The 23,398-nt window shown below is 48.4% G+C and overlaps 1 protein-coding gene across 1 annotated transcript in view; it reads right to left on the bottom strand.

Annotated features, from left to right (window-relative positions):
* The window catches only part of KCNK1 (potassium two pore domain channel subfamily K member 1), a 42,615-nt gene extending 32,085 nt beyond the window's left edge, over positions 1-10,530 (bottom strand). Inside the window, exon 1 of the mRNA XM_080822824.1 lies at positions 10,116-10,530. Within this exon, the coding sequence (XP_080678950.1) occupies positions 10,116-10,470 (355 nt within the window). The 5' untranslated portion in view covers positions 10,471-10,530. The remainder of the gene's footprint in view (positions 1-10,115) is intronic.
* Positions 10,531-23,398: the final 12,868 nt, after the last annotated feature.

Below are 23,398 nucleotides of genomic sequence, written 5' to 3'. Positions count from 1 at the left end.
ATATTTCTTCAAGTTCCCCAGAAAACATTTCTAAGTGACATTTGACTTAGCCTGTATAGGGCTGTAACATTCCCCCTAACAAAGAAGCCATGATTCTCACTTTTCACTCAATCAGGCCGTACTTTTCAGTATTAGTTCAGTCTGGTGTCATGACCATCCTACTCGAGGGCAGCATTCCTTGGCTCCTGAGGGAAAATCCACCCCCACACCCCCACTCCCACCCCCCCTGGTTATGAGGGGACACTGCTCTGTGCCGTTCGTGCCCTCAGCTGGCTGTGTGCAGGGGCTAGGACACCGAGGAGTGACAGCGCGGAACGGCAGAAGCAGCTGCCCCAGGCACACACGGCCCCGCCAGGCCGCGGGAGGACACAGGCTGGCCAGGGCGGGGAGGACCACCAGCACCCAGGACGCAACTGGGCGACGGGGCAGGAGGGAAAACCCACAAGCAGGTTCAGGGGCAAACGCGTCTCTTCAGCCTCATCGGGATTACCTTCACCCATCACAGGTGTTTGGCCCGAGCTGCTGGAAGAACAAACGTAGATTTAGGTCACATTCCAGAAACTACCAACCAACAGCACTTTGCTTTTTTTTTTTTCTTTTGTAATTTTAGTTTTGTTCTTTCCACCTTTGTTGGTTCAATTTTTAAACCTGGGATGCATAGCAGAGTTGCTCCATGGGCCCCGCCTCGCGGATGACAGATTGCCGGTCCACACAGCAGGGCTCCTCCCTGCTGCTCCCGGGTGTGAGCCCGGGGACCGCCTCCGCCCCCTCCCACCCCCTCCTGCGGAGAGGTGCACCTGTGCAGGCTGCCCCTGGGCGGGGCTCCTGTCGGCCCTGGGGGGCAGGTAGGCTGGGGGGTAGATAGGTCAGGAGGCGGGGGTCTCCTCTCTGGCTCAGAACTCGGGGAGGCCAAAGCAGGACAGCCTCTCCGGCGCCTTGAATTAACCTAATCCCCGAGCCACAGTCCTTAAATAATTGAACGCCTGGGTAACCAGTGTTCAAACATTTAGAGAATTTTCACTCCAGGAGCGTTTTAACCTTCCAGTTCTGGCGTCAAACGGTCGGCTCTCCCTCCTGTTGGTCACAGGCTCGGGCGACATCAAAAATACGGCATCTGGGACCCAAAAGGCACACACCTCAGATCCTCAATCGAGTACCTGGGAGCCATGTTATTGGAAGGGGATCATTTCAAACGGTAATCCAGCAAACGTAAAGCCAAACCGGAGAGATGAAAAGTACTCAGGTGGTTGGCAGAGTCACATGATCGTTTCACCATCTGTTACAAACTGTAAATGTGTCTCTTTGAAGCTGACGGACCTCCTGATAAAATGCTTAGATCAATCCTTCATGGGGAAAAAAAATTATGTTTTTCTTATTTACTTCCTAAAAACCGAAAAGACCCATGCTGATTCCTTGGCAATTAATGTTAGCTGCTCCTAAAAAAATGCACAGAAGATACTTATTTACCGTTATTCTTTGGACTATATATAAGGCAAATTTTAAACTGAACTATTATGTCAAATACTAAATATCCTGTTGTTAAATTTAACAAAAAAAGAAGCAAATCCTTCTCTTCCACCCACCCCCCCAGTTTTCCATACAGACTTATATAATAGTAATTTAGAAATTTAGATACTCTTTCTCCACCTGGAAGTTGAAGTGTTTTAAATGACTACATATTTTAAATATATATATTTTTGTGTGTATATGTGTGTATAAAATTACTGTATATTTAGTGTTCATCAAATGGCAACTCGACCCAGAAAATTCACCTGCTCCATCTGGAACACCTTTTCCTTCATCTCTACCTACGGACATGGGATTTCAAGGCCACGCTCAGATAGCACCCCTCAAAAGCTTTCTTAAACTCCGCAGTAGGATAAATGGTGCACAGGAGGTAAGCTGACATCACAGCTGTTCCAGGGCAAGCCTGGCCCTCATGAGGCCACATCAGAGTCTGTGCAGCCTCGTGTGGACCCCAAATACCCAGTAGCGACCTCAAGTCTGACGTGCCCATGGCTGAGCTCCAGATCCTCCACTGAAAACCCGCTCCTTCCCTGGCCTTCTCTGTGTCCTGGTACGTAGGACTCAGACCAAAAACCTTGCACTCAGTCTTGATAATTCTTTTCCCAACACCTCCTATCCAGTCCATCAGCAGACCCTGTTGGCTCCACCATCCATGTGTATCTGAAATCTGACCAGCTCTCCCCGCCTACTTCCACCACCTGCTCTAACAGCCACCCACGGGCCTCATCTGGGGCACAGCAAATGTCCTGCTTTGGGCCCCAGCTTTCACCTTGTCCTCCGACACTGGCCTGAGTGAACCTGGTAGAACAGTGGGTCCGATCACATTACCCTTTCCCGCAAACTCTCCCAGGGCTTTTCACCTCACTCAGAGAAAAGCCCGAAGTTCTGCAGTGGCCGAGGACATGCCACCCCATCTGCCCCCTTCCTTCTCCTTGACCTTGTCATGTGCTCTCTTACTCAGCGCCAGCCACGATGGCTTTCTAGCCACACCTCCAAGGCGGGGACTCTGTTCTAGAACAGTTCCCCAGACAGCGGTAAGCTGGCTCCCTGCAATTCGACCCCATTCTGACGCCATCGACTTGGAGGCGATGTCAGATCCCGCAGGTGAAGGGCTCCGTCCCACAGGACCGTCCCGCTTCACACGCCTGTCAAGTCTGGGTGGTCAGCTGTACTTCTGACTTGGCCCCCCGCAAATCCAAGTTTCTATGATCCCTGTGCTGGAATCAGTTAATTTGCTAGAGCAGCTCACAGAGCTCAGGAAAACAGTCCGGTCACCAGTGTATCATAAAAGGATGTAGCTCAGGAATAGCGAGAGGGAGAGAAGTACATAAGGAGAGGCTGGGAGGGTCCCAAGTGCAAGAGCTTCTGTCCCTGTGGAGCTGGGCGTGTGTCCATCTTCCAGTGCGGATCTGTTCGCCAACCTAGGTGCTCCCTGAACCCCGAGCTATTGGGATATTTATGGAGGCTCCCTCGTGATGACACAACAGAGGCTTAGCCGCGTTTCCAGCCCCTCTCCCCTCTCGGGCTGATGAGAGTGGGGCTGAAAATTCCAAGCTTCTCATCATGGCTCGGTCTATCTGGTGATCAGCCCCGCGGCCGGAGGACAGGCAGAGCGGCCTTATCCAACAGAAGACTCTCCTGGTGCTCCAGTGGGGAACTCACAGAGGTTTCGGGAGCTCTGTGCCAGGAGCAACAGGGCGGAGACCAAGATGTGTCTTCGATTATCTCCCACTCAGTCATCTCATTTACCATACGTCGTCCTTTCTCCCGAGCCTAAGTGCTCAATAAATATTTGTTCAAGAATGCATGCCTCTCTCCTTTTTGCGGATTACTCAGGGCCTTCCGCAGGTACGTGCGTACACAAGGCCCTCAGACAGGGCTATCTCGACGGAAACACCTGCAGCAACCACCGGAGCAACGTGAGCCTGTTTCCTTATCAAGACAGTGAAATGAGATCCAAGGTCTCCTGAAAACCAGTAAGAGCTTCAGAAATGTCCTCCTTTTACAGAAGAGGAAATAGATTCAGACACGGGAAGAAACGCGCCTTCCTCCGCTCGTACTGACATCCTACTGAGCGCCAGGAATGCAGCACGAGGCCAAGACAGCGCTCATTCGCGAAACCTCTCTTTCGGGGAGACAGACATGAAAACGAATCATTTCCATCCAAGGTCCTTCCTAAGTGCTATAACAGAAAGAATGGAATATTCCAGTATAAGCTGGTGTCCCGGATGTCACGGGGACCAGCAGGCAGAAGAGAAAGAGGAGGGACCCCCCCTCCCTGGGAGGACAGGAAACAGAGCCCGCCTCTGTGCAGCCCCCAGGCCTGTGGGTGCCCAGCTCAGCCTGCCCTAGGGCAGGCTCTTCCCTGGGATTCGAGCGCCCCCTCCTCAGTGCACACTTGGATGAAAGGTGTCACCTTGAGTAAAGAGCTTAACTTGGGTCCCCGTGCCACCTATGCATTAACAGGGGACGATCCCTATAATTCGGCCTTCCGCCCTTCTTCTTCCTCCTTCCCTTCTGCACCCACAGAGAGTAGCCACCAACTCTGAGGACAAGGAATCCGCCCAGAATGAATAAAGACGTCAGAGCACGAACAGAGTCTGGGAGACTAGAGGACACCCCCAAAGTTGCCTGCTTTTTCATAGGGGGCAAACCCTCACCTCCCACCGGTAACAGACAACATGATTGCGGCACGGTCAGCACAGAAGTTCGACATCCCAGTATCCCATGCATTTGGCTCCAGCTGGGATCGAATGATGTGCCTTGAGAATAAAATCTAGCACAGTGCAATTCTAGCCAAAGAGAGGGTAGGACAGAGACCGTCTCTCTGTCCCTGAAACCGACTTGTAGGTAGGTGAACCACATGAAATCTCTGTATGGGTCAAAACAATCAAGCACCGACAATTTCACACGTTCCAAACTTAGCGTCCTCTTCTGCGCTGCGGAGGGCGGATGCTCTCCCCGCCAACAGCAGTCCAAGGAGCAGCATCATAAAACAGCTTGTCCTGAAAGGCACCAGATTTCCCACTAGGTTACTGGGACCATAGAAAACTACATTCTTGACAAGATTTACAGTTAAGTCATAAAAGCAAATGCGTAATTTCTTTCGCGTTGTCATTTATAATGGCAACAGTATGTTCCAAGGGTCATAAAATAGGCATAGATAACAACAAGTTTATAGTTTTTGAAAAAAAACAAAACAAAACCCTTCAAAATGCTGAAGAACTGATGTTTTATATAAAGGGATGGGCTTATACAGTGAGTACCAGGACACAGTCTATCACTAGGTGGAAATGTTCCTAGGATTTATTACACATTTCTCTGCCTTCCTAAATAGAGACATACTGAAATTTTATTCTTGGTAATTCAGGGTTATCAATTATTCTGCTGTGTTCTCAAATAATGATGTCTTATTCTTGCATATGAAGTTGTTGGTTGCAATGGCAAAGACATAAAAATTCTGTTTCTTGGGGCGCCTGGGCGGCTCAGTCGGTTAAGCGTCTGCCTTCAGCTCAGGTCGCGATCTCAGGGTCCTGGGATCGAGTCCCACATCAGGCTCCCTGCTCAGCGGGGAATCTGCTTCTCCCTCTTCCCCTGCTCCTCCCAAGCACTCCTGCTCTCTCTCTCTCCCTCTCTGTCTCAAATAAATAAAATCTAAAAAAATTTTTTAAAAATTAAAAAATAAAAACTGCTGTTTCTTGTGCTCCTATATTTGTTTTTGTTTGTTTCAGTTCAACAACAACAACAAAAAACCCACACAAAACAGTACTTCTGTGTTCATTTACTGGGCTTCCATAAAAAAGTACCAGAGCCTTCCATAAAAAAGTACCAGGGGCTTGAATAACAGAAATTTATTTTCTCAAGGTTCTGGAGCCTGGAAGTTCAAGATTAAGGTGTTTGCAGGCTTGGTGTCTTCTGAGACCTGTCTTTGACTTGCAGATGAAGCCTTCTCATTGTGTTCTCATTTTAGCTTAATCACTTCTTTAAAGGCCCTATCTCCAAATACACAGTCACATTTTTTTTTTTTTTTAATTTGAGAGAGAGCACACAAGCAGGGAGAAAGGCAGAGAGAGAAGCAGCTCCCTGCTGAGCAAGCACCACACCCCCCTTCCGGACTCCATCCCAGGACCCTGAGATCATGACCTGAGCGGAAGGCAAATGCCTAATGACTGAGCCACCCAGGCACTGCCACAGTCCCCTTTTGAAGTACAGGCGTGAGGACTTCACCATATGAGTTCTGGAGACACACTCAGCCCATAACAACCTCCTATTGCTAGACACCACGCAAATTTCAAGCTCTTAACCCAGATACATCGGGATTCAAATCAAGGCTACCCCACTTCTAGTTCTGTGACCTAGGTAAGGTCACTTAATCTAAATTTTAGCTGCCGCCTCTGAAGTGAGGATAATGACACCGATACCTAGAGACAGGTGTTTATACATAAAGTGGTCAGTGCAAGTTGGTTTTTCAAAATATCACTTCATTTTTCTGATTTTTGAAGTATTTGTCTTTTCAGGACCTTTCCCTTAGACCTGCCCATAGCTGAGCCTTTCCTTCTTGTATCTGTTGGGGGCTTCAAAACCAGATGACTAAATTTGTTAGAATTAGACATAAAGGCTCAAAACCCAGCCCCAAGGCTCTCCTGTGAATAAAGAACGCAAACTTGAGCACGTGGGACTTCAGATCTCTTGCAGCTGACGGTGCGCTTGTCTGTTTCTTGGCATTTCTGTTCCACATACAACACAACACCTGCCTCTCACTTTAGATGAGGCAATTCTAACATGAGGTGTGGCTTTGTCAGCATTTAAAAAGAGGGGGGAGGGGCAGTGTCATCCTATGATAATCATTTGCTTAGGAAGTGGTTGGGATGGTAGCAACTAATTTAAAAACTTCATACCCCTGAAAAAACAGCCCAAGGAAGTCTCAGATGCTAAACCGTCTTCTAGAAAGTTTTCCAAAAGGAAGCAGAGCACTGCGCACCCCTGACTCAGAGCTCCTTCCAAGTCTCATTCTAAAAGTGGGGTTCGGCAAACTTTTTCTGCAAAGGGCCAAGCAGTGAAACGTTTAGGTTTTGTGGACACACGTGGTTTCTGTCACAAAGATTCAACTCTGCCACTGTAAAGATGTGGCCCAGAAACCATCATCTGCCCACCGCTGTTAGCTTCCCAAAGTTCCATATGGATTTGCTGCAAACAGTTACCCATTTCTCCTAAGGAAAAGTCTGAAAACTCAGGGTCAACCTGGCACCCCCATTTCTTTCTCCCACCTTCTCTTTCCTGAGAACAGCCAATGCTGTAGCAGCTCCCTGCCTGACTGAACCAAAGGCCACTGCAAAACAAGCCAGATTGAGTTCCTTTCCTCAGCGCTTTATTTTTATTTATTTATTTTTTAAGTAGGCTCCACACCCAGCACTGAGTCCAATGCAGGGGACTCAGGGCTTGAACTCACCACCTTGAGATCAAGGCCAGAGCTGAGTTCATCAAGAGTTGGACACTTAACCCTGCTAAGCCACCCAGGCACCCCTCTGAGCTCTAAAGAGCTCTGAAACCTCTCGGTAAAAAGGGATAAGGCAGCGTCCCGATACAAGGCACCAAGCTGACAGCGGACAACAACCGGGACCAAGCTATCTTGGACCCCTACTTACAACACAGCAAAAGGAAGAGCCACCTGAGAGTCACCCGCCCACAAAACTCTATTTTTACCAAACATCAGCATGAGAGAACCCTGCTTAAGGGGATGAATAAAGAAGCAAACGTACAGTACACAGACATGACAAATTGTTCCTCATTATTTCTTACTTCCCAAGTGTCACCTACATGTCCCTTCATCCTTGAAAAAAACAAAACAAAACAAAACAAAAAGCAAAAAACAAAACCACAGTATCAAAGTTATATGGGAAATACCTCAGTCTACAATGCCTCCTTTTGTTTTTATACAGCTCTCCCCTCTGGAAAGGTAAAAGGGTACGGCGCTTTCCCCTCCCATCCCACACACATCCCATGTCCATGTTGCTGTATCTTTCTTTAATCCAAGAGAACTAAAGAGACACTTGGTTGTTTGAAATCATTCGCAGGGTCCTTGGCGGAGCAGAGATTCAAGTCAGCATCCCTGAATCACCCACCTAAGTCTTCTTCCCAAGGGACCACAAGACTCGACCAGTTCCTCCCAGGAATGGGAGCCGGTACTCTCTGAGATGAGAACATTCTGCCCTAAGCCCATTCGCGTTCCTGTGTTACAGCGATTTCTACCAAGAACAGCAACTCTGTGATGCCCACCGTTAAGGCTCTGGGCAAGCAGGGGCTGACTGTACTGAGAGACTGGGGGACAGTGAGCTCAGGGATTTGCCATCGACAGCGCTGGGAGAGTTAAACAAACAAACAGAACCACAGCATGCCTTAGAGCTCCCTGAAAGAGAAGCATGGACCACAATTCCGCTTCAAGTTGTCTGGTAGTCTTCCAGAAAACATTTTTCTAGTAATGAAGCGGACGGGCTTCATTCGACAAACCATCTGACCCCCCGCCACCACACCAGTGTGCTGCTACCACCTGGGACATCAAAAGGTGCCAGATCCTGGGTCAACACAAAAATGTAGAAAATTCTGAAGCTTACCGGAACTCTATTTGAATTAATCAAGTCAATTCTACCAATGACAAAAATTCATTGATTTGCTGACTTTACAAACCAAGAGGCACATCTTTCATCTAGTGTATCCTTAAGTGCCCCTTGCACCGATTTCCTAAGTGAACTCTTGTTTTGCATGAAAACAGACTTTCCTGGGAACTACAATGTAATCTGAATACCAATAATAAGACATCTATACGCACCTTTAAAAAAAAAAAAAACCAGGAACTCCAGTTTTCCTAATTTTCAAAAAGGGAGGCGAGGGAACCTGGGAAGTAACTCTCAATTCAAGATGTAAACTCCTATTTTTGAGATTTAAATGGCTTTAATTTATTTAATTTAACGTGGTGAGATTAGGCATGAGCTGTGTCAGTCATGGAAAAAATCCCACTCGGTAAAAGCAAACACTTAATATTTTTCTTATCCTGGTTCTGTCTTTAAAATACCAATACTTAGAATTCTAACACTAAAAGTGATAACGTTTACTCAACATTGTGACCCAGTTCTAGACCTTCGGTAGCGGGTGGAAACTGCCGCAGAGAATGAATGATTTTCGATTGAGAACAAATGTACTTCAAAGGAAAAGCATGGTCACTTAAGGGATGGGAGGATGGGAGCCCGACAAAGACGATGGAGGCAGCCCTTGTCCAAATAAAAAAGACTGGTGTTGGCAAAGTGGGAAAGATAGCACTCTTGATTCGCAGGAAGCTTAACACAGTCTCTAAAATATCACAAAGCAAGCTAGAATTGTTCAGGGCGGTTTGGTAATGCACCCCAGACTTCCAAATCTTTGTTTTACAGCATTTATATGGAAAGTGTACTATTCGTACCACTTATTACCAAAACACTTTGGGTTTAGCCCAAAGGGGATTACAAATAAACCCTGGGAGGCACCGGGCGGGTGGAGTGAAGGAAGAATTGTTGCCACACAGAGTTGATTCACCTGCTCCGGAGGTGGGGGTGGGGCGGGCCCGATATCCTAGCAGGGGTCACACGGGGCCCGGATTCCAGGACTGCCCTGGTAACTAGGAAGTGCGTGACCTTGTTCAAGCCAAGGCCAACTGCTGAAAGATTCCATCTCCTGGATAAAAAAGGGGACTTCGCTGAACGTTCTTTGAGATACTTTCCAGGGCTCAAATATCAGTTTATAAATCTCTCCAGCCAGGTGTGTGTGCCTCGCTTAGCCGCAGGGAAAATCCAGCCTTCATTCATCTAATCCCGGGCAGTAAGGGCGCCCCGGGGCACGCGCCGGCCGCGCCCTCACCCCAGGACGCTCCTCCATTCCCGAGCGTCCTGCGGGGTGAGCAGGGCGGGGAAGTGTCGCTGCGAAGTTTAAGGGCGGCCTCGCACACCTGAAGTTGAAAAAACTGCTGAATCAGGGTGCCCCCATTTCGCCAGACCCGAGGCGATCGGATGCTCCCTTCCCTCACCCCTCCTCCGACTCCGAAAAGAAACCGGATCCGCCAGTCCGCTCAGAGGTCACCCGCGAAGAGCAGGGTGATGTCACCCGGCTACCCCTACAACCGCTCCCCAAAGAGCAGAGAGGCGAGAAATCTATGCATCACCGGGACGGGGCACCCTCCGGAAGGTGACCCCTGAGCGCAGCCTCGGCCCTGCGGGGTGGGGGCGGAGGACGGAGCGCGCGCTCGGAGCGGTGGACGGGTTCCAGCACCCCTCGCCCCGCCGCGCGGCGGCCGGGATGCTCCCGATCCCCACCGGACAGGCAGGGGCAGCGAACCGCGGAACCCGGGACGCAGCCCCCGAAGGCCCCCTGGACACCCCGGCCGAAGGCTTTAGGGACCCTCCCCGGAGTTACACGCGGCGACACCCAAGGCGCGTTCTGTGGCCACCGCGCCGGTTTCCGGCTCTGGAGCCCGCGGTGCGCGCCGCGGGGGGGCCGGGGGGGCCGGGGGGGCGGGGCGCGGGGGCAGGGGGGCCGCGGCCGCCCGCGCGGCGGGCCTCTACCTGTGGTGGAGAGCACGGTGCTGGCGAAGAAGAGCGCGGAGGTGAAGTCCCAGTTCCAGTTGCCCGAGGCGTTGCTGAGCACCGACACGCCGTAGTTGCTGGCCTCCAGCACGCGGCCCAGGAACTGCTCGAGCTGCTGCTCCGACAGGCACTCGTGCTCCTCCAGGAAGCGCCGCTTCAGCTTGCGCAGCTCCTGGCGCAGCAGGTCCTCGTAGGGCAGCTCGACCGACGAGAAGACCACGGCGCCGAAGACCAGGTAGAGCAAGTAGCCGAGCACCAGGAAGCCGAAGCACCAGGCCGAGCGGTGCCGCTCCACCAGGCGCACGCACGAGCTGCCGGCCAGGGACTGCAGCATCTTCCCCCGCCGCCGCCGCCGCCGCCGCCGCCACAGCCGAGGCCCACGCCGCAGACCGGCCCGCGCGCGGCCCGCCGCCCCGCCGCCGCTCGGCCCCGCCCCGGCCCCGCCCCGGCCCCGCCCCGCCGCCGCCCGGCCCCGCCCCCGGCCCGCCCCGCCGCCGCTCGGCCCCGCCCCGGCCCCGCCCCGCCGCCGCTCGGCCCCGCCCCGGACGGCCCCGGCCCCGCCCCCGGCCCCGGCCCGCGCCCACTCCCCACGCGCGCCCGCCGCGCTCCCCGGCGGCCGCGTCTGCCCGCGATTGGCTCGCCCCAGAGAGGTTTTTCTTCCTTCTTTTCCCGTTTCCCCGCCATATAAAAGGCCCCGATGATGCGGCGCTGACGTGGTTGCCGGCTCAGGTAACCCGGGAGCCGGCTGAGACCGCGTGGCAAACTTGGCCGGACCGCCGGGACAGGGCGCGCGGCCCGGGCGCCCCCGCCCATCGCGTGGTCCCGCGGAGTGGGCGCGCGTCGCTGGCGCGCAGACCCCCGTCCCGCCGCCGCCCCAGGCGCCTCCTGCTCCCTCCCGGGTTCTGTAACCAAGGCCCGGCGGACCGCCGGCGCGGTGTGACCGTCTGCGTGGCAGCGCGCTGGCTGTCCCAGCCTCTGCACCCACCCCACACCTCCCACCTATTTTGCCTTAATCGGGGCCTGTATTACCAAAGAGCGCGCTCTGGAATCCCTCCTTCGTCTGCCGTATTGGCCCAAGGCTCGAGCAATGTGGTGCCAATGGTGATGGTGAAAATACCAAAACCCCAGGGTTGAAAGGCACCTTGGGTCACAGAGATCTACCCCCCCCGCCCCGCCCACCTCCCGCAAAAGAATCGGGGAGTAGAGTAGAGTTTGGGAAAGTCACCTTTCTGAACTCTCGCTGTTTAAAACGTGAAGACGGAAGCAAGTTCCCAGTGTGCCAACTAACAGAAGAAATTCAGCTTTCCCGAGTGTTTCTTTTAAGGTGGAAGGGGAGATGAACCATGAGAGACTATGGACTCTGAAAAACAATCTGAGGGTTTTGAAGGGGCGGGGGGTGGGAGGTTGGGGGAGCCAGGTGGTGGGTATTAGGGAGGGCACGTATTGCATGGAACACTGGGTGTGGTGCAGAAATCAATGAGCTCCGTTACACTGAAAAGAAATAAATTAAAAAAAAAAAAAAAAAAGGTGACAGGGTCAGTGAGCCACCTGACCGTGGAGGAGAGAGAAAACCGGGGCACCCTTCTGGAAAGGCAATATGGCAATACTTTCCCAGAGCCTTGAAGTGTTTGTGCTTCAAGGTGATTCCGTGATGTGTCCTAAGAAAAAATAATCAGGTAAAGATTTATAGACAAGGCTATTCATATATAGTACATGGCTGTTATTATATATGCAATACATATGCATGTGTATTTACGAAATGAGTAAGAATCGGAAACAATCAAAATGTTTCAAGTACGGGAATGGTTAAATAAATTATGGTATCTCTACAGCATAGATATCATACAGCTGTGCAAGATGGATCTGAAGACTGTTGAAGCCTACACGATCTTATGTATTGAAGATACACAGTCTTATGTACAGAATCTCAAATACATCAGCTGGCTCCCAACAGTCGTCTTTGAGTGATAGTGGAGTACATAGGTGACTTTTATTTCTTGTACATTTTTGTAGTTTTCAAATATTCTGCAGAAATGTTTTTTTTTCCATGCAGTCGATCTATTTGTCAAATACTATTATGTTTTACAGTACAAAATACAAATATTTTACATATTTGAGATTCTTCCAGCTAAACCTGACCTAACTCATGAGCTATACTAACACGGTTGCTATTTTCAGCCAGTAAATTCTGAGGTAGCTGTTTACTGACAGCCTGGAACAGTAGGCATCTGGGTTATGCTGAGCCTGACAAATCATTAGAAGGGTTCTTCAGATGACTTTGTCATTGTCTCCTGTATTTCACTGCTCTGACTTAGACTCTGCCCGGGGTCCATATTACAACTGAGCCAGGAATCCCAAATACTTTTTTTTTTTTTTAGTTTTTATTTATTTTTTTTATTTCTTTTCAGTGTTCCAGAATTCATTGTTTATGCACCACACCCAGTGTTCCATGCAATCCGTGCCCTCCTTAATACCCACCACCAGGCTCACCCAACCTCCCACTCCTTGCCCCTCCAAAACCCAAATACTTTTAAATCATATGTTACCGTCGACTGGAGCCTGGAGGTGGGGGTGGGCTGAGGAGTGCAAGTATTTCTGTAGTTTTGGCTTTCAGAGTGGGCCTGAATCTTGAGGACTGAGGTCGGCTGCCTCCCTTCCTCTTCTCGGCCCACTGCTCTGGGCACGTTGTTCACCTGTCATCAGAGAAATTAGCAATCTCGGCAATGTCCAGCCTAGGCCTTCTGTCCACTGGCTACTTCCCTCCTGTGACCATGTGAGCCGGAGCTGACGTCTCTGACACCCCACCCCCACTTGAGCATGGCGGAGGTCAGCCCACGCATTTCTCAGAAAAAATTCGGAATATGGAAGAAACGCCGAGGAAAGGATGAGGATTCACAAGAGGGGATCGAGGGTGCGCTGGGAGGGAGTGTGTTGGATGCGAGAGGCGTGGGACTGCTTTCTGCTTTGGTGTTCACGTTAATCGACATAATTTGGAGACAAGTGACCAAGCTTTGTGAGAAACAAATCTTACGCTTGGCACAGAGCCTTGCAAGTTACTCAGACATAGAGATAATGATGTAAATGATCACTATTGTGCCGTATGATAATTAGGCATAAATGGCAAGCAGTTTCTGTGAATAGGTTTAATTCTCTCAACAGGGTAAGATGATGAGAACAATTTGTAGAAATGGTAGCTCCATAGGAAAGTCTTTCACTTTCAAAAAGTGAAATTCACACACACAGTGTTAGGGAAACCCAGCCCATCAGCAGCAAGTACAAAATATTAGCGTTCACAATTCCTTTCCTGGGTTTATACCCAAGAGAGTTGAAGGTGGAACGTGAAGAGGCATTTTGCATCCATGTTCATAGCGTTCTCCACAATAGTCAAGTGAGGACGCACCCAAGTGTCCATCAACCGATGCACGGATTAGCAAAACCCAGTATGAACTTACAATGGAGTATTTTTCAGCCTTAAAAGAGAATGAAATTCTGATGCATGCTACAATATAAATTGGACTTGTGGACACTTTGTCAGGTGAAATAAGTCAATCACAGAAGGATGAAAACTGTATGATTCCACTTACATGAGAAATCTAGAGTAGTCAAATTGACAGAGACAGGAAGTAGAGTGAATTGTGTTTGCCAAGGGCTGGGAAGAAAGGGGTGTGGGGAGTTAGTGTTTAATAGGGTGGAGTTTCAGTTTGGCGAGATAAAAACAATCTTGAGGATGGTGGTGGCACAGTCACATGAATGTGCTTAATGCCACCGAACTGCACACTGAAAAATGGCCAAGACAATAAATTTCATGTTATGTGTCTTTTACCGCAATTTTAGATTATTTATTTTTTTTATTTGACAGAGAGAGAAATCACAAGTAGGCAGAGAGGCAGGCAGATAGGAAGGGAGAAGCAGGCTCCCTGCTGAGCAGAGAGCCCGATGTGGGGCTCGATCCCAGGACCCTGGGATCATGACCTGAGCCGAAGGCAGAGGCTTAACCCACTGAGCCACCCAGGTGCCCCTCTTTTACCGCAATTTTAAAAAATGTTAGTGTTTGGGTTGACAGGAGGAGGGCAGTTTCTTTGAGAATGGACTGAAGCTATCCCACTAGCCGACAAGCTTCAGGCTGTATCCCTGATGTGGGTCTTTGAAGTAGACATCCTTCCCTCCCGGAGAGTGTTGGGACAGTCTGGGGAGTAGGGGTGCCCAGGACAAGGTATGGCCCATGCACCCATGAGATATGCCTGTCTGATGACAGGTCTGGAAGCTCAGCTTGGAGAAAAGGCAGGGGTATTCCAGGCATTTGCCCGGAGGAAAGAAAATTTAGGATGATCGGATACTGCATGCAGAGAAAAAAAGTATGCGAATTTACTTTGTGTGTCTTCAAAGGGCAAAGCTTAGACTAACGGGCAGAAGATACGGGGATAGGGCTTAGAAATCACCGTAAGAGAGAACGTTCTAATTATGACTTGACTACGAATGGAATGAGCTGCCTCTAGAAACGGTGAGCTCCAGCCATGAGTGTCCAAGAGGAAGGCAAACCATCACAAATTAGAAAGATACGATGGAGAACATTTAGCCTATTAAAGTTCTTTCCAAGTCTGAGATTTTGCAGGTGCAGCATTTACAAGGTTAAGTGTGTGGGGAGGAGAGGCGTGAAGCCGGTGACATACAAACTTGGCCCCCTGACAATTGCGGATGCCTCACCAGGAATCCCAACATGCTCCAAACCTTGAGCCCCTAACTCCTGGTCGTACCACGACCGCGTGTCAGGGGACCCCAACAGAGTAGACCCCTACTCTGTCATCTTTGGCAAAGAGTGTCACAATGTCCCTTTACTGTGGTGGGAGGTGTCCATCCCGTGAGAAATGCAGACCAGGTGCAGCCTGGAGGTGGGGTCCGGTGGTAGAGCAGCAAGCACCAGATGACCTCCCTTCAGGTCCTCCTGCCCATGCAGGCCTGTGACACACGGTCTGCCCTGGCCTGGGCGATGCTCGTAATGTCCCCACTCTCATCTCTATCTCTTGACCATGCCTCCGATCCCACTTTCCCTGTGAGTGTCAAAACAGAATGGATCCCTGCTCACCTCTTCAACATGCCTTCCGTGGGTGCAAGAAATAAGGAAAGAAGGGGAAGGAAGATGGGGGCTCTCCTGGAAGCAAGAGATCAAATAGAAGGGGGAAAAGTTGAAACTCAAAAAAAAATTTTTTTTTTTTAGTTAAAAGAAAAGCTGTTTTAGAGAATGTTCTATTGACATCCGCTGCTCTACCCTGCCATGCACACTGGCAGCCTGTTTCCCACCCCCAGCAGGACTTACCTCCCCCACGGTCCTCCCACGGTCCCCCCACTGTCCCCTGCCTCTGAAGTCCTGCTGACCTGAGCAGTGGTCACCCAGCACTTTAGCGTTGTCCAAAACTAGGTCATGTGTCCCAGCAACGTGGAAGGGGCTCCCCCAGGCTTAGTTCTTCCTTATCTCAGACTATTACAGTGGGGACGTGTACAACCCTGACGCCGAAAAAGAGAGAGAAAGAAGAGTTGGGCAGTATCTTTTTTTTGCCACCTGCAGCGGTCCGGCCTGGGTGCTGGTTATCACCAGAACCCCCACCCCCCCACCAGGTGACAGCACGTGGCCCAGCACCTGGTTCAGCTTTTTGACCGCTTGGCACGATGCACTTCACAACCTGTTGTGTTCGCACGCGGGGCACCGAGTGTCTGCCAGGAAGCTTTCCAAGGAGTGTGGCTTTATGGCGAAGGTCAGTGGCTTAGCTTTTCAAGAACCTGCCTACTCAGAAAATCTTCAGATCTGGGGACACGGAGATTCCCCCGCCCAATGCCCCTGAACTCCAGGGCCAGGATTCCAGATGAATCTGTAAACGTTCACTCCGCAGCGTCTGAGTTTGCTGTAGTCTCTCCCTTCCAACCTGGAATAGTATAATTCCTCCCATATCACATACCACTTCCTCTTAAAATTTCCTGTATTGCAAGACCTCATCCAGCTCTGTCGTTTAGGCCACCTTTTCAAACTATCTAAATAGGGGCTCCTGGGTGGCACAGTCTGTTAAGCATCAGGCTCTTGGTTTCATCTCGGGTTATGATCTCAGGACTGTGAGATCGAGCCCCGCATTGGACTCTGAGTATCAACACAGTCTGCTTGAGGTTCTCTCTCCCTTCTCCCTCTGCCCTGCCCCCCCAAATAAATAAATAAATCTTAAAAAAAAAAAAACTTATCTAAACACACAAAATCCCCCTCCCCTCACAATCTCCCCCCTGAATACATGCTACACACATGATCTGTTTGAATCTCCAGGTCCCTAACATACCCCTTCCAGGTGTCACTATTTTTGTGAGTACACTTGACCCTTGAAGGCTGTTCAAACTTTGTATGTCCACTTATGTATGGATTTTCTTCTCTACAATGCAACACTGTACATGTATTTTCTTTTCCTTATGATTTTCTTAATGACATTTTCTTTTCTCCAGCTTACTTCATTGTAAGCATAGAGCATATAATACATAGGACATATAAAATAGGTTTTAACTGACTATTTATGTTATTGGTAAGACTTCTAGTCAGTAGTTGGCTATTAGTGGTTCAGTTTCGGGAGAGGCAGAAGTTATTTGTGGATTTAGAACTGCGCGAGGCATTGGTGCCCTTAACCCCAGCATTGTTTAACTGTCAACTGTAGATGCTTTGTCTCTCTTTGAGACTGTGTACTCTTAGGAAGGATCCCTGTGTCTCTTAGTTCTGTGTAACCTTGATAGCAGTTGGTACAATTTTTTTACCTGATGTATGCACCATAAATCCTTTTGATTGTTTGATTAATAAATAATCACAATGATTACACATTCCCCAGGCAAGAAAACTTTGTTTAGTGAGAAATATTTTTAGAACCATGGTCAACCGCCCTGTGGTTCTACAGTAAGTATTTGTCATTGCTTTCAATGTGAGGAAGCTGGTTCTTAGCACAAGGACCTGCGTGAGGGGCCCTAGACAGGGAACTGATTTATTTTGGGGGTAATTTTGTTCTATCAGATTTTAGGATTTTCCATATATAAAGAAGACTTTCCATGTTCTTCTTCCTTCAAGGGAAGGCAACGGTTGTCTATTAGACTTTAATTTTGAATGTTTACCCTTCATATCACCTTCGAAATGAGACGCAATAAAACACAACACCCTCTTACAGATTCTAGAAGGAGCAGGATTGTGGCCATGACCATACCCCTAACATGACTGATTGGATTACGATAGAGCTTGAACCAAAGCTGGTCAACGTCTACCAACCAGATTCACTGCAATTATTTGAAAACCCAGTGGAGATTCTCAGGCCGTGGTGGGTGCTGTGGCTGAAAGGGATCAGGTGCAAGGGGCGAAAACTGCCAGCATGAAAAATAAGAAAGAAAAAGACAGAAGAGCAAGCTTTCGTGAAATGAGAGAGGCACAGGCAGAGAGTGTAGATTGAGCAGGAAGTAGGGAATGAGGAAGCCAGGTAAGACAGTGCCCCCCAAATGCTCAGCGGTGCAAAGGGACGGACAAGAACAGAGTTAGAGGAACATGCAGAATGTTATCTGTTATTTTAAGGTGAGAGAGATTTTAGTACAAAGGCACTGGAAACAATCAAGAAAGGTGCTCTGAAGTGGAGCAGGAAGAAAACCAGGGGAGGACGGTGACCTGTAAGACAAGGGAGGAGAGAGATTAACGGAGAAAATACCAGAAGGGTTGCATGCTGCAGGAGGGCACACAACGGGAAGAGTGAGATGTGCCCACCATGGAGCTATTGGGAACTCTATCCCGTGTAGTTCTAGAGGCCCCGGGAGCTACTGCTCCCGGCTGGAGAGTGAGGTGGAGAAGTGAACAGCATAAGCCCAGAACATTAGCTCCAGCTAGTCTGTGGGCGGAAAGGGAGCCACTGACGGGGGTGGGGATGGTTGTTGTGTGGACTTGTGTTCTTCAGACCGGAGAGACTCGAGCATGATTGTGTACTGGGGGGAAGGAGCCAATGGAGAAGTGGGGTTTAAAGCAAGAGAAGAAAGAAGAAACATCTGATAAAGAATAGTTCCAGAGGAAGTCGGCACGACTGCGATCCATCGCATGGAAGTAGACAATGAAAAAGAGAAAGCAAGTGGTGGGACTGTTCATTCATTTACTTACTGCTCCCTTTAACAAACGGAGATTGAAAACCCACCGGTAGCAAGACTGGTGCTAGGCTCAGAATGGAATGTTGAGGAACAGGATTATGTTTCTTGTCTTAGACGTATTCAGACGAGAGAGTCAAACGTTAACTAAACAAGAAGAGAACGGTGCAGGGAACTGTAGGTGGATAACAGGGAGGTCTGTCTGCATATGGGAATCAGAAAGGCTTCCCTGAATCTGTGCTATTTGAGATGCTGAAAGATGATTGGAATTAACTAAAACAAAGAGGTGGGACTGAGGGAGGATCTGGAACTAGCGGGAAAGAGCCTATGAAGCTGGTGGGGCCAGATTACCCGGGACCTTGCGGGGCAGATTAGGAATATAGGACTTTTTCTTAGAATCCAGGGAAGGGTTTCCAGCATACGAATTTACATTTCCAAATGGCCACTTTGCAGGGTGAAGAATGGGTTTGAGTAGAGCAGGAGTGGATGCCACAGAACCACTGGATCAGGAAGGAGTGTTCCAGAAAGCAAATGATGACAGTTTACCTCTATGGGTAAAGGCAGTAAGGGCAAGGATCACTGTTCTGTCGCCTTAGCACCTAGAGCAGGATCTAGCACAAAGTGAGAGCTTGTGGAAATGAAGATGAATGAATGAAAGAATGAGTGAATGAATGAATGAATCAATCAATCAATGTAAGCAGAAGGCCATAGACTTGAGGGGTCTCCAGGATTTGGGGTTAGACTGAGTGGGTGGCTGAGTGGGTGTAGGTGGTAAGAAAGGCATCAGGTTTCTAGCTTGTGGGCAGAAATGGTGGTGGCACCATCAACTGAAGTTGGGAGGAGGATCTGGTTTGCAAGAGAAACTCATGATCTCAGTTTAGGACAAGCGGAGTCTGAGATACTCTTCAGATACACAAGGAAACATGTCCCACCACGCAGTCGCATATACAAGCTTAGATCTCGGTGAATTCTGGTGGAGATGGAAGTCAAAATGGTGGATTATCCAAAGTAACATTCATCTATGGAACATTTCTAGAGAATGACATTTCCGTCTTTACAATGGAAGCAAGTGACTGAAGTTTAGTAAAAGGACAAGATTATTGGCATAAAGAAGATCTAGAACATATAGATGTTGCTTGCTGAGTGGGACACGTGGATGTCTTTTTCTTCACGGGCTTAACAACTACAAAAAGAACAAAGAGCCGTGATAATAACTCATCACCTGTCTCTACCTGCAATGAGAATCAAGGAAAATAATTTTCACATACATATATAACTGAGCACTACGGAAAAGTAAGATATGGCTGCAATGAGTTTTCACAGATGAGCTATGTTAAAAGCCCCAAATAGTCAGATGATGAAAGACACATTGTGAACTATGTTGGATTCTTCAAAGTGTCTTCTTGAGGGAAGTCATTCTTCAGCTAAGAATTCAAATTCAGATGGTAGATACAGACCCATGTTTAAAAAAAGAAAGAAGGAAAGAAAAGAAACTAAGAAAGAGAGAAAGGAAGAAAAAGAAAATATTTGAGACAAGAATTAGCAAGCCACAGATTAACCTGAAAATAAACATTTAGTTGAAGGCAGACTGTAAAAAACAAAGTAGAAATAAAAGGTATACGGATTGACCACTGTTTTCTTTTTTTTAAATGATCAAACGTGGTTTTATTCTCTACAGAACATTTTTGTCTATCCCTTTCAGTATGAAGCAGTATCAGCATCTATTTTATTCCGGAAAAGAGGACATAAATGGAAACATCAGATGTCAAAGTCATAGGAAGAGAGTGCGCAACACATACGTGGGTATGGCAAGCTCGGCGGATAGATCATCATATCAAGAGCTAACATCAGAGCTGAGCGGTGCCCGGACCAGCCCCTTGCCCAGAGCAAGCCTCCCGGTCAGCCTCATTGGATTTCGGTGAAACCCAAATCCCATATCTGGCTCTCTGAATGCACTGGGACACCCAAATAAAAAGGCTTTGTGTTTCTTCCTCGTGGTACCTGAGCTATTCCCACAGAATTTGAAATTAGTAACACTGTTGTGGTACCTTTCTGTCCTTGCAAGAATTCAGAGTTTTGCTCTAGTATTTTGTTTGCTTGTCCCTTACTTGCTTTTAAAGCAAAGCTGCTGTTTCAGTGGCCACCCCCCGCTGACCGGTGGCCACCTACAGTGACACACCAGGACCCTAAGGACAGACCCTGAGAGTTTTGTGACCGTGAGCTATTCCATCAAACACTAATCTAGGCACTGCTATAAAGGGACTTTGCAGATGGCATTGAGGTTACTAGTCACGTGACCCGAAAACAAGGAAATTAACCTGGATTGTCCAGTGGGGCCCTGGGTCATCACGGGAGCCCTGAAAATCAGAAGAGGAAGGTCAAAGAGTCCATCAGATAGAGAGGTGGTGAGGCAAAGGAAAGGTCAGGGAGATTTGAAGCATGGGAGGGACTCACCAGCCAGGAACCACTGATGCTTCTAGAAGCTGAGAGCAATTCTCACCTGACAGCCAGTCTGGAAAAGGGTACCTCGGCCAACCAAGACACGAGTTCTGCCCACATTCTTCCCGAGCGCCTCCTCAGCACAACCCTGGTGACAGCCTCGGTGGAGCCATATGAGACTAGCACAGGAGGCTGACCCAGGCCCAGAGCAGCTAGCTGTGTAAGGTTTAAGAAGTTGTGTGACTCCGTGAGTCCGTTTCCTCAGATGGAAACAAGGGCAGAGTTAATGTGACCTCACGGGGTTGGGAAGCATTTGTATGAGGGGGTGGTTTTGTTCTGCAAGACTTAACGTAAGAAAACGTGAAAGTACTTTGTAAACCAAGAGCTGGTATCGAGGTGCTGGTTACCACTAAGGACAAAGTTGTTGCAAGTGGCAACATTTCATTTTTTTTTTTTTAAAGATTTTATTTATTTATTTGTCAGAGAGAGTGAGCACAGGCAGACAGAGAGGCAGGCAGAGGCAGAGGGAGAAGCAGGCTCCCCGCTGAGCAAGGAGCCCGATGTGGGACTCGATCCCAGGACCCCGGGATCATGACCTGAGCTGAAGGCAGCCGCCCAACCAACTGAGCCACCCAGGCGTCCCATTTTTTTTTTTTTTTTAAAGATTTTATTTAGGCAACATTTCATTTTTGATGGCTGCATAGTATTCCTGTGTGTGTGTGCGTGTGTGCATGTGTGTGGCATCTTCCTTATCCATTCATCTGTGGATGGACATCTAGGTTCTTTCCATAGTTTGGTGATTGTGGACATTGCTGCTATAAACATTCAGGCGCACGTGCCCCTTCAGATCACTACATTTGTATCTTTAGGGTAAATACCCAGTAGTGTGATTGCTGAGTCATAGGGTAGCTCTATTTTCAACTTTAAGGGGAACCTCCATACTCTTTTCCAGAGTGGCTGCACCAGCTTGCACTCCCACCAGCAGTGTAGGAGGGTTCCCCTCTCTCCGCATCCTCGCCAGCATCTGTCATTTCCTGACTGGTTAATTTTAGCCATTCTGACTAGTGTGAGGTGATATCTCACTGTGGTTTTGATTTGTATTTCCCTGATGCCGAGTGATGTGGAGCATTGTTTCATGTGTCTGTTGGCCATCGGGATGTCTTCTTTGCAGAAATGTCTGTTCATGTCCTCTGCCCATTTCTTAATTGGATTATTGGTTCTTTGGGTGTCGAGTTTGATAAGTTCTTTATAGATTTTGGGTACTAGCCCTTTATCTGATATGTCATTTGTGAGTATCTTCTCCCATTCTGCCGGTTGTCTTTTGGTTTTGTTGACTGTTTCCTTTGCTGTGCAAAAGCTTTTGATCTTGATGAATTCCCAATAGTTCATTTTTGCCCTTGTTTCCCTTGCCTTTGGCAATGTTTCTAGGAAGAAGTTGCTGCGACCAAGGTCAAAGATGTTGCTGTCTGTGTACTCTTCAAGGATTCTGGTGGATTCCTGTCTCACATCAAGGTCTGTCATCCATTTTGAGTCTATTTTTGTGTGTGGTGTAAGGAAATGGTCCAGTTTCATCCTTCTGCATGTGGCTGTTGAATTTTCCCAACACCATGTGTTGAAGAGACTGTCTTTTTTCCATTGGATATACTTTCCTGCTTTGTCGAAATTGAGTTGACCATAGAGTTAAGGGTTCATTTCTGAGCTATTTATTTATTTTTAAAGATTTTATTTATTCATTTGAGAGAGTGAGAGAGAGAGAGAGCATGAGTTGGGGGAGGCACAGGGGGAGAGAGAGAAGCGGACTCCCCGCTGAGCAGGGAGCCTGACTCAGGGCTCAATCCCAGGACCCCAAGATCAGGACCTGAGCTGAAGGCAGACACTTAACTGATTGAGCCACCCAGGCACTCCTGCAGGTGTCATTAGGTCGAAAATGCTTCTCTTATAGGCAGCATATAGATGGGTCTTGTTTTTTTAATCCATTCTGCCACCCTACAACTTTTGATTGGAGCATTTAGTCCATTCACATTCAAAGTAATTCCTGACAGATACACAATTATTGCCATTTTATTACTTGTGGTTGTTTCTTTACTAGTTTGTACTTTTTCTGTAAGCCTAAAATTATTTCAAAATGAAAAGTTAAGAGAAAAAGACTAGCAATATTAAGTGTTGGCAAAGATGTAGTGTCTCTGGGAGTGTCATTGCATTGTTGGTGGGAATATGAAATGTTGCAATCAGTTTGGGAAACATTTTGATACTTCCTCATAGAGTTAATCATGCCAATTATCCAGTGACCAAGCATTTCTATTTCTGCAAATATTTCAGAAAGATGAAAACATCATTGACTAGAGTTGAAAACACTGTGTTGTATAACTGAAATTTGTTGAGAGGAGATCTTTGGTATTCCCACCAAAAACAAAAACAAAAATAGAAACCAAAACTAAATATGTCAGAGGCTGGATGTGTTCATTAACTTGATGGGTGGAAGCACTTTATAATGTATACGTTTATCAAATCATCACCCTGTGCACTTTAAATCTCACCGTCAGGGATGTCTGGGGGGCTCAGTCCATTAAGCGTCTGCCTTCAGCTCACATCATGCTTCCAGGGTCCTGGGATCTAGCCCGGAGTCAGTCTCCCTGCTCAGTGGGGAGTCTGCTTCTACTTCTCCCTCTAACCCTCCTGCCCCCATGCTCGCT

The sequence above is a fragment of the Martes martes genome (genome assembly GCF_963455335.1).
Source record: "Martes martes genome assembly, chromosome: 14".
In the NCBI taxonomy this organism is placed as follows: Eukaryota; Metazoa; Chordata; class Mammalia; order Carnivora; family Mustelidae; genus Martes; species Martes martes.
Note: the sequence above shows the minus strand (reverse complement) of the source record. Positions and strands in the feature narration are given on the sequence as shown.